The sequence below is a fragment of the Oratosquilla oratoria genome, chromosome 19 (genome assembly GCF_046742065.1).
Source record: "Oratosquilla oratoria isolate Oo_2021 chromosome 19, ASM4674206v1, whole genome shotgun sequence".
Classification (NCBI taxonomy): Eukaryota; Metazoa; Arthropoda; class Malacostraca; order Stomatopoda; family Squillidae; genus Oratosquilla; species Oratosquilla oratoria.
The window spans coordinates 22,484,907-22,495,859 of NC_134795.1; the positions used below are offsets into that span (position 1 = coordinate 22,484,907).

The following is a 10,953-nucleotide window of genomic DNA, read 5'->3' on the forward strand; positions in this document are numbered from 1 at the left end:
GGGGGGGGGGGCTACTTCCTTCGGACAAGGTTGCCCTGCCCGTTCCGGCGGCGCACATTGGCGAAGCACCCCTTCGGACGTGCTAAGTGATGTCGGCCGACTGCTGTTGTCTGTCCACGGTGGCCGAGGGTGGGGTGCCCACTTCTTTCGGCCGACGTGCCCCGGCCGAGGACCGTGGCGGAGCACCCCGTAGGACAGGCTAAGTGATGTCGGCCGACTGCTGTTTGTCTCTCCACGGTGGCAGGGGGTGGGATGCCCACTTTTTTCGGCCGACGTGACCCGGCCAAGGAACGTGGCCGAGCACCCCGCGGACGTGCTAAAGGATGTCGACCGACTGCTGATCCACGGTGTCCGGGGCCGGGCGTGGTGGGGTGCCCACTTCTTCCGGACGAGATGCCCCGGCCCGTCCCGACCTCGGACCATGGCGGAGCACCCCTTCAGACGGGTTAAGTGATGTCGGCTGACTGCTGTTTTCTGTCCACGGTGGCCGGGGGTAGGGTGTCCTCTTCTTTTGGCCGACGTGCCCTGGCCCGGCCCGGTGCGGCCCGGCCCGTCCCCGGCCGCGGACCGTGGCGGAGCACCCCGCGGACGGGCTAAGTGATGTCGGCCGACTGCTGATCCACCGTGGCCGGGGCCGGGAGTGGTGGGATGCCCAATTCTTTCGGACGAGGTGCCACGGACCGTGGCGGAGCACCCCTATGGACGAGCTAAGTGATGTCGGCCAACTGCAGTTGTCTGTCCACGGTGGCCGGGGGTGGGGTGCCCACTTTTTTCGGCCGACGTGCCCCGGCCCGGCCTGGTGCGGCCGGCACGTCCCCGGCCGCGGACCGTGGCGTAGCTCCCCGTGGATGGGCTAAGTGATGTCGGCCGACTGCTGATCCACGGTGACCGAGGCCGGGAGTGGTGGGGTGCCCACTTCTTTCGGACGAGGTGCCTCGGTCCGTCCCGACCGCGGACCGTGGCGGAACACCACTACGGGCGTGGTAAGTGATGTCGGCCGACTGCTGTTGTCTGTGCACGGTGGCTGGGGGTGACGTGCCCACTTCTTTCGGCTGACGTGCCCCGGCCGGCCCGGCCCGTTGCTGCCTGGCCCGTCCCCGGCCGCGGACCGTGGTGGAGCACCCCGCGGACGTGCTAAGTGATGTCGGCTGACTGCTGTTGTCTGTTTACGGTGTCCTCGGGTGGGGTGCCCACTTCTTGCGGCCGACATGCCCCGGCCACGGACCGTGGCGGAACACCCCTTCGGATGGACTAAGTGATGTCGGCAGCCTGATGTTGTCTGTTCACGGTGGTCGGGGGTGGGGTGCCCAATTCTTTCGGCCGACAGGCAGGTCACCACAGGTATAATTCCCCTTCCTGTACAAAACAGGTAGGTAAATACAACTAAGTATTTCAATACAAATACACACACACACACACACAAATACACACACACACACACACACACACACACACACACACACACACACACACACACACACACACACACACACACACACACACACACACACACACACACACACACACACACACACACCGGCCACCGTGGACAACAGCAGTCGGCCGACATCACTTACCCCGTCAGCGGGGTGCTCCGCCACGGTCCGAGGCCGAGAAGGGATGGGCCGGGGGTACGTCGGCCGAAAGTAGTGGGCACCCCACCCCCGGCCACCGTGGCCAGACAACAGCAGTTGGCCGACATCACCTAGCCTGTCCGCGGTGTGCTCCGCCACGGTCCGCGGCCGGGGTACGCCAGCCGAAAGAAGTGGGCACCCCACCCCCGGCCACGGTGGACAGACAACAGCAGTCGGCCGACATCACTTAGCCCGTCCGAAGGGGTGCTCCGCCACGGTCCGCGGCCGAGGCACGTCCGCCGAAAGAAGTGGGCAGCCCACCCACCCCCGGACACCGTGGACAGACAACAGCAGTCGGCCGACATCACTTAGGCCGTCCGCGGGGTGTTCCGCAACGGTCCGTGGACGGGCCGGGGCACGTCGGCCGCAAGAAGTTGGCACCACACCCCCGGCCACCGTGGACAGACAAACAGCAGTCGGCCGACATCACTTAGACCGTCCACGGGGTGCTCCGCAACGGTCCGTGGACGGGCCGGGCCGGGGCACGTCGGCTGAAAGAAGTGGGCACCCCACCCCCGGCCACCGTGGACAGACAAACAGCAGTCGGCCGACATCAGTTACCCCGTCCGCGTGGTGCTCCGCAACGGTAAGCGCCCGGGACGGGTCGGGACGAAAGTAGTGGGCATCCCACCCCCGGCCACCGTGGACAGACATCACTTAGCCCGTCCGAAGGGGTGCTCCGCCACGGTCCGTGGCCGGGGCATGTCGGCCGCAAAAAGTGGGCACCCCACCCGCGGACACCGTGGACAGACAAGAGCAGTCGGCCGATATCACTTATCCCGTCCGCGGGGTGCTCCGCCACGGTCCGCGGCCGGGGACGGGACGGGCCGGGCCGCACCGGGCCGGGGCAGGCCAGCCGGGGCACGTCGGCCGAAAGAGGTGGGCACCCCACCCCCGGCCACCGTGGACAGACAACAGCAGTCGGCCGACATCACTTAGCCCGTCCGAAAGGGTGCTCCGCCACGGTCCGCGGCCGGGACGGGCCGGGGCACCTCGTCCGAAAGAAATGGGCACCCCACCACTCCCGGCCTCGGCCACCGTGGATCAGCAGTCGCCCGACATCACTTAGCCCATCCGCGGGGTGCTCCGCCACGGTCCGCGGCCGGGGACGGGCCGAGCCGCACCGGGACGAAAGAAGTGGGCACCCCACCCCCGGACACCGTGGCCAGACAACAGCAGTCGGCCGACATCAATTACCCTGTCCGCGGTGTGCTCCGCCACGGTACGCGGCCGGGGCACGCCAGCCGAAGGAAGTGGGCACCCCACCCCCGGCCACGGTGGACAGAAAACAGCAGTCGGCCGACATCACTTAGCCCGTCCGAAGGGGTGCTCCGCCACGGTCCGCGGCCGAGGCACGTCCGCCGAAAGAAGTGGGCAGCCCACCCACCCCCGGACACCGTGGACAGACAACAGCAGTCGGCCGACATCACTTAGGCCGTCCGCAGGGTGTTCCGCCACGGTCCGCGGCCGGAAAAAGTGGGCACCCCACCCCCGGCCACCGTGGACAGACAAACAGCAGTCGGCCGACATCACTTAGGCCGTCCGCGGGGTGCTCCGCAACGGTCCGTGGACGAGCCGGGCCGGGGCACGTCGGCTGAAAGAAGTGGGCACCCCACCCCCGGCCACCGTGGACAGACAAACAGCAGTCGGCCGACATCACTTACCCCGTCCGCGTGGTGCTCCGCAACGGTAAGCGCCCGGGACGGGCCGGGACGAAAGTAGTGGGCATCCCACCCCCGGCCACCGTGGACAGACATCACTTAGCCCGTCCGAAGGGGTGCTCCGCCACGGTCCGTGGCCGGGGCATGTCGGCCGCAAAAAGTGGGCACCCCACCCGCGGACACCGTGGATAGACAACCGCAGTCGGCCGACACCACTTAGCCCGTCTGAGGGGTGCTCCGCCACGGTCCGCGGCCTGGGACGGGCCGGGCCGGCCGGGGCACGTCGGCCGAAAGAAGTGGGCACCCCACCCCCGGCCACCGTGGACAGACATCAGCAGTCAGCCGACATCACTTAGCCCGTCCGAAAGGGTGCTCCGCCACGGTCCGCGGCCGGGACGGGCCGGGGCACCTCGTCCGAAAGAAATGGGCACCCCACCACTCCCGGCCTCGGCCACCGTGGATCAGCAGTCGCCCGACATCACTTAGCCCATCCGCGGGGTGCTCCGCCACGGTCCGCGGCCGGGGACGGGCCGGGCCGCACCGGGACGAAAGAAGTGGGCACCCCACCCCCGGACACCGTGGCCAGACAACAGCAGTCGGCCGACATCAATTACCCTGTCCGCGGTGTGCTCCGCCACGGTACGCGGCCGGGGCACGCCAGCCGAAGGAAGTGGGCACCCCACCCCCGGCCACGGTGGACAGACAACAGCAGTCGGCCGACATCACTTAGCCCGTCCGAAGGGGTGCTCCGCCACGGTCCGCGGCCGAGGCACGTCCGCCGAAAGAAGTGGGCAGCCCACCCACCCCCGGACACCGTGGACAGACAACAGCAGTCGGCCGACATCACTTAGGCCGTCCGCGGGGTGTTCCGCAACGGTCCGTGGACGGGCCGAGCTGGGGCACGTCGGCTGAAAGAAGTGGGCACCCCACCCCCGGCCACCGTGGACAGACAAACAGCAGTCGGCCGACATCACTTACCCCGTCCGCGGGGTGCTCCGCAACGGTAAGCGCCCGGGACGGATTGGTCACGAAAGTAGTGGGCACCCCACCCCCGGCCACCGTGGACAGACAACAGCAGTCGGCCGACATCACTTAGCCCGTCCGAAGGGGTGCTCCGCCACGGTCCGTGGCTGGGGGCATGTTGGCCGCAAAAAGTGGGCAACCTACCCACCCCCGGACACCGTGGACAGAAAACAGCAGTCGGCCGACACCACTTGGCCCGTCCGAGGGGTGCTCCGCCACGGTCCGCGGCCTGGGACGGGCCGGGCCGCACCGGGCCTGGCCGGCCGGGGCACGTCGGCCGAAAGAAGTGGGCACCCCACCCCCGGCCACCGTGGACAGACATCAGCAGTCAGCCGACATCACTTAGCCCGTCCGAAAGGGTGCTCCGCCACGGTCCGCGGCCGGGACGGGCCGGGGCACCTCGTCCGAAAGAAATGGGCACCCCACCACTCCCGGCCTCGGCCACCGTGGATCAGCAGTCGCCCGACATCACTTAGCCCATCCGCGGGGTGCTCCGCCACGGTCCGCGGCCGGGGACGGGCGGGTCCGCACCGGGACGAAAGAAGTGGGCACCCCACCCCCGGCCACCGTGGCCAGATAACAGCAGTCGGCCGACATCAATTATCTTGTCTGCGGTGTGCTCCGCCACGGTCCGCGGCCGGGGCACGCCAGCCGAAGGAAGTGGGCACCCCACCCCCGGCTACGGCGGACAGACAACAGTAGTCGGCCGACATCACTTAGCCCGTCCGAAGAGGTGCTCCGCCACGGTCCGCTGCCGAGGCACGTCCGCCGAAAGAAGTGGGCACCCCACCCAACCCCGGACACCGTGGACAGACAACAGCAGTCGGCCGACATCACCTAGGCCGTCCGCGGGGTGTTCCGCAACGGTCCGTGGACGGGCTGAGCCGGGGCACGTCGGCTGAAAGAAGTGGACACCCCATCCCTGGCCACCGTGGACAGACAAACAGCAGTCGGCCGACATCACTTACCCCGTCCGCGGGGTGCTCCGCAACGGTCAGCGCCAGGGACCGGCCGGGACGAAAGTAGTGGGCACCCCACCCCCGGCCACCGTGGACAGACAACAGCAGTCGGCCGACATCACTTAGCCCGTCTGAAGGGGTGCTCCGCCACAGTCCGCGGCCGGGACACGGCGGCCGAAAGAAGTGGACACCCCACCCATCCCCGGACACAGTGGACAGAATACAGCAGTCGGCCGACATCACTTATCCCATCCGCGGTGTGCTCAGCAACGGTCCGCGGCCGGGCCGGGCCGGGGCACGTCGGTCGAGAGAAATGGGCACCCCATCCCCGGCCACCGTGGACAGATAACAGCAGTCGGCCGACATCACTTACCCCGTCCGCGGGGTGCTCGGCCACGGTCCGCGGCCGGGACGGGATGGGACGGGACGGGCCGGGCCGGGCCGTGGCACGTCGGCCGAAAGAAGTTTGCGCCCCACCCCACCCCCGGCCACCGTGGACAACAGCAATGACTAGAAACTTGGTACTTGAATTGAGCCTCATTTTTTCTGTCAAGAAGTTGTTTATTTGACATCATCCCATTTTCCTTTCTTTCTTGCGTACGGAGTGTGCAGGAGGCAAAGACGGATATTTATTTTCATTGGAGAGCAAGACTGCTTTGAGTCTTGGTGTTGAGCTATCTATTAAGAGTCGCTATTTTGCAGGATCATGCTTGAGTCTAAGAGCAGTAAAGAAACTAATGCGACATTTACAGTATGACAAATCATTACTAATATCCTAGTACAATTTAAAATATGGATGTCATTTCCGTAACACAGGAAGGTGTTATTGGTGGGTGTGTTGATGTCATACCGTACTGATGGCTAATGTGGTGACAGAGCAATATTGCAGAATCCGTGATGTCTGTTACCAAGTACCCAACCCGGTTTTATAATTTTATTTTTCGGTTAATAAAGAATAAAGATGATATTGCCTTGTGAGTACTTGCTCCATAGCACACTATTGGATACAGTTGCATACAATGCGAGACATGGGCAATTTCAAGACAAAGATAAAGGGGAAGTTAACATCTGACCTCATTATCTTAGCCGTTGGCCGAAAGAAGTGGGCACCCCACCCCCGGACATCGTGGACAGATAACAGCAGTCGGCTGAAAAAAGTGGGCACCACACCCCCGGCCACCGTGGACAGACAACAGCAGTCGGCCGACATCACTTACCCCGTCCGAAGGAGCGCTCCGCCACGGTCCGCGGCCGGGGACGGGCCGGGCCGGGTCGGGCCGGGGCACGTCGGTCGAAAGAAGTGGGCACCCCACCCCCGGCCACGGTGGACAGACAACAGCAGTCGGCCGACATCACTTAGCCCGTCCGAAGGGGTGCTCCGCCACGGTCCGTGACCGGGGCATGTCGGCCGCAAATATGAAAAAATATCTGTTTCTCTCAGGTGTAAATAATTTGGATTGTACTGTGCATAAAATACAGCTGATTGCTAAAACTGGGTTATCATCACATTGTGATATAGAAAACATGATAAAAAAAAACTCTCGTAGTATTGCTACGCACTTTCAACACTCAACTATGGCACAAAATTAACTTAAAAAGATTCAGGACAGGCTGCAAGTACTTAAACTCTCTGTTATTCATGATACACCCACAAGATGGAATAGCACCTTACGCATGCTAAGAAGAACACCAGAAATAAAGGAATCTGTGTGTGTGTATGCTGCTACCAACTCCAAAATCAAACAGCTAAGCAATACTGAGTGGTTGATTATGCATAAATGTGTACAAACCTTACAACCTTATGAAGATTTCACAAAAAAAAAAAAAAAAAAAATTAGTGACTCCACATCAACAGCAGCTGAAGTGATTCCACTTGTAAAGTCCTTAAAACACACTCTTCAGCATACCACATCAATAGTTTCTAACCCTGTTGAAGAACCTCATACTTCAGATACAAGCTCTGAAGATGAACCAGGCTCAGGATCAGTGATTGAGTTGAATGAAGGCAGACAAGCAACACAGGCAGTAAACTTCAAGAAAGAAGCAATGCAAGCTGATGTTGAGAAAAAAAAAATCTTGGATTGAAAATGAAGATCTTTACAGAATTGCAACATATATTGACCCAAGATACAGGGTAAATTTTTTTCTTCATCTCACGTCACTGATCAAGTAAAATCATCACTTGCCAGAGTATGTGAGGAGTTTCGTCAGACGACTATTCTAGAAGAGGAAGATGGAGAACCAAGAAGGAAACGAAGAAGAGATGATACGAGTGAAACACCTACCACCTGTGGAACATTAGATGAAGCAATGACCTCTATTCTTGCCTCCAGCAGTGATGATGAAGCAGAAAAATTATCTGTAGTAACTTTACTCATGAAAGATATTGAGAAATATCACAGAGAGAAAAGAATAAGTGGAACAAATCAAGATAGTTTGCAATGGTGGAAGATAATGAAGACAGTCTACCCTGATTTGGCAAAGGTAGCTTGCCAGTATCTCTCCTGTCCACCAAGTAGCGTTCCTAGTGAGCAGCTGTTTAGTAGTGCTGGCTTGATATATGACGCTAAGCGCAATCGGCTTTCGCCAGAAAATGTAGATAAGCTACTGTTTTTTAAACGAAACTTGCCCATCTTGAACTTTAAATATTAAGTAATAAATATGTGTTTATAGTATCAGTTCAATCAGTTGGTTATAGATTTAAAGTTAACCACTTTCAAAAGGGTAGAGGTTGGGGAAAGTGGTCGGTGGGATGCACGACGAGTTGGGTCCACGTCCCGCATCCTAGTAACGCACAAAATGTGTGGCTGAAACTCGTCATAAAACTTTACTATTGTAACAAAAAGTACTTCCACTTTACTTCCACTAGTATACTCTGGAACTCCCTTCCTGCGTCTGTATTTACGTCTTCCTATGACTTAAATACTTTCAAAGAGAGAAGTATCAACTATCAAGACACCATTCGAACTCATTTGGCAGTATTTTGGTTCTCCCACCTTGTTTTTATTTGTTACTTCTCCTGTCTATATGGTCTGACACTGATTTTTTTATTTTTTTTTTTGTGGTGGTGGGTGGGAGGGGGATCCTCTTGGTGAGAAAGTTTGATGTAAAAACATCCGCATCCGCGAGGATGTCATATTTTGATATCCGCATCCGCATTTTAGTAGACTGGTATCCGCATTCACATTTACATCCGCAAAATGACGTCGGCATATACATCCGCGTCCGCGGATGTCTGAAATTCGACATCTGATACATCTCTAATATATATATATATATATATATATATATATATATGTGTGTGTGTGTGTGTGTGTGTGTGTGTGTGTGTGTGTGTGTGTGTGTGTGTGTGTGTGTGTGTGTGTATATATATATATATATATATATATATATATATATATATACACATATATACCACATTGGCTTTGTAGCGAGAACAAGGACTTGAACTGGAGAGTTCTTGAGAAGGAATAAAGATAATTATGTAATAGAATTGTTGAGAATATTGAAGGCCATTTCATTGCAAATGGCCTCAGAATTATTCACTGTAAACTAAAGAAAAAATGACCAATTCTGTAGAGAATGGATTTAGCTTAGATTTACAAAAACACGGATGGTGACAATATATATGTTTACTCTTCATTTGAAAATATAATTACATTTGTACATAGATACATGGCATAGTGGTTATTACACGAAATTACATAATACAGCCACTTCAATTGACGTTCACAAACATAAGTTTCTATATACTAAGCAATAACGGCAACACTAACAGTATGATTAAAATTAATTGGGTCATCCACTGAACTCTCCCTCACATACAATACTCCTCATACCCCAATCAAACGTAATACCTATCCCAGGGGAACATGGTAACCTTAACCATTATATATTCACAATGAACGGTGATGAAGGTTGTCACTCATTCCAGCGTAGGTGTTTTAAAGATAAGGGTCTCACAGAGGGGTAGGTTTTAACCATAAACAGTGAGCACATAACATAAACAATTAACTCACCGTCCTTCTGCTACTTTCACTACAGGGAAGCGATGTCTAAACTTTAGTTAGTGAGCTCGGTAGGTGTTTGTACCTTGTACATTTTTAGTTCGAACCTCCCTGGTAGTATTCACATCCATGACATGATTATTCCATGTCAGTTAGCTATCATTTCTCCCTCTATCTATTTCTATCTCTCTATATCTGTGTATGTATGTGCGTGCGCGTGTGTTCGTGCGCGTGTGTTCGTGCACGCGTGTGTGTGCATGTGCGTTTGTAATTCCCCATGGTCTTGCATCACGTGTTGGATTCGTGATCAACAGCTACTACCCTCTCAGATTAGAGCTTAGAGCTCATGTATGACCGATCTATGACTAATACTGTGACTTCACACACACATAAACACACACACACACACACACACACACACACACACACACACACACACACACACACACACACACACACACACACACACACACACACACACACACACACACACACACACACACACACACACACACACACACACACACACACACACACACACACACACAAGCACAAAACTCCTCACCCACGTGAAATGTAGTAACAACTCGCAGAGCAGCTATAATGAAAATTATTTCATCCCTGGTTGGGATTCGAACACGGACCGCTTTAGTGGCAGCTGGGAACTCTACCACCGCGCCACTATATGTGTGTGTGTGTGTGTGTGTGTGTGTGTGTGTGTGTGTGTGTGTGTGTGTGTGTGTGTGTGTGTGTGTGTGTGTGTGTGTGTGTGTGTGTGTGTGTGTGTGTGTGTGTGTGTGTGTGTGTGTGTGTGTGTGTGTGTGTGTGTGTGTGCGCGTGTGCGGGGGGTGCGTCTGTTTGTGTGTATCTATATCCACAAAAATACATACATAAACAGAGCACTATAAAGTAAGAAGGCGTAAATCTGTTTAGAAACTGTCCTCACAACCTAGTGTAGATCTGAGTGATGGCCGAGTATAGATGCGTGACTTCAAGCTTGACTCTCAGCATTGTTTACTTCTATTTCTTCTTTACTACTCCGACTTTTGCCTGACCCGCCATCGGTGAAGGAAAGCTCCGTCTGGGAAGTGCTCGTTCTGCTGAGACTACCATTCTGGAGGTCTGAATCGGCACTGGAAGAAACCGTCCCCCGTCCTGATACATCTGTCAAGTAGAAAGTCCCCTTGCGACCAAGTCCAGCCTTTTTCTTACAGCAGATGTTTATTTTTCTCTTCCATCTCTTCAAGAGCTTTGTAACTAAGGCTCTCTTGTTCTTGTTACCGATGAAGACCACGAAGACGAAGAAACCCTGAAGGGAGTTCAACATGTCCGTAAAAGCCCTGCAAAAAGAGTTTTGAATAAAGAAATCATGTATGAGTATAATAAATGTATATTTACGTCTATAATATATATATATATATATATATATATATATATATATATATATATATATGCAAAGTAGACCACTTGGAAAAAGAAACTAACGAAGCAGAGCGCTTTCGTATATTACATCTTCAGTGCAACAAGTACATAGTGATAGGAATACATAGACAATATATACATGATACAAAGGAACAAGGACATTTTGAATAAGCGTAGCGACCAATTACCCCCTGGAGAGCGGAAGGTCATTGTCAATTATCTTACGATGGTCGGGCGACATCAGGTC

The 10,953-nt window shown here is 55.6% G+C and overlaps 1 protein-coding gene across 2 annotated transcripts in view; it reads right to left on the reverse strand.

Annotated features, from left to right (window-relative positions):
* Nucleotides 1-10,008: 10,008 nt before the first annotated feature.
* The window catches only part of LOC143035797 (putative G-protein coupled receptor Mth-like 1), a 28,343-nt gene continuing 27,398 nt past the window's right edge, over nt 10,009-10,953 (reverse strand). For both annotated transcript variants that reach the window (XM_076202763.1, XM_076202764.1), the window contains exon 7: nt 10,009-10,624. In XM_076202763.1, the coding sequence (XP_076058878.1) occupies nt 10,276-10,624 (349 nt within the window). In that variant the 3' untranslated portion in view covers nt 10,009-10,275. The remainder of the gene's footprint in view (nt 10,625-10,953) is intronic.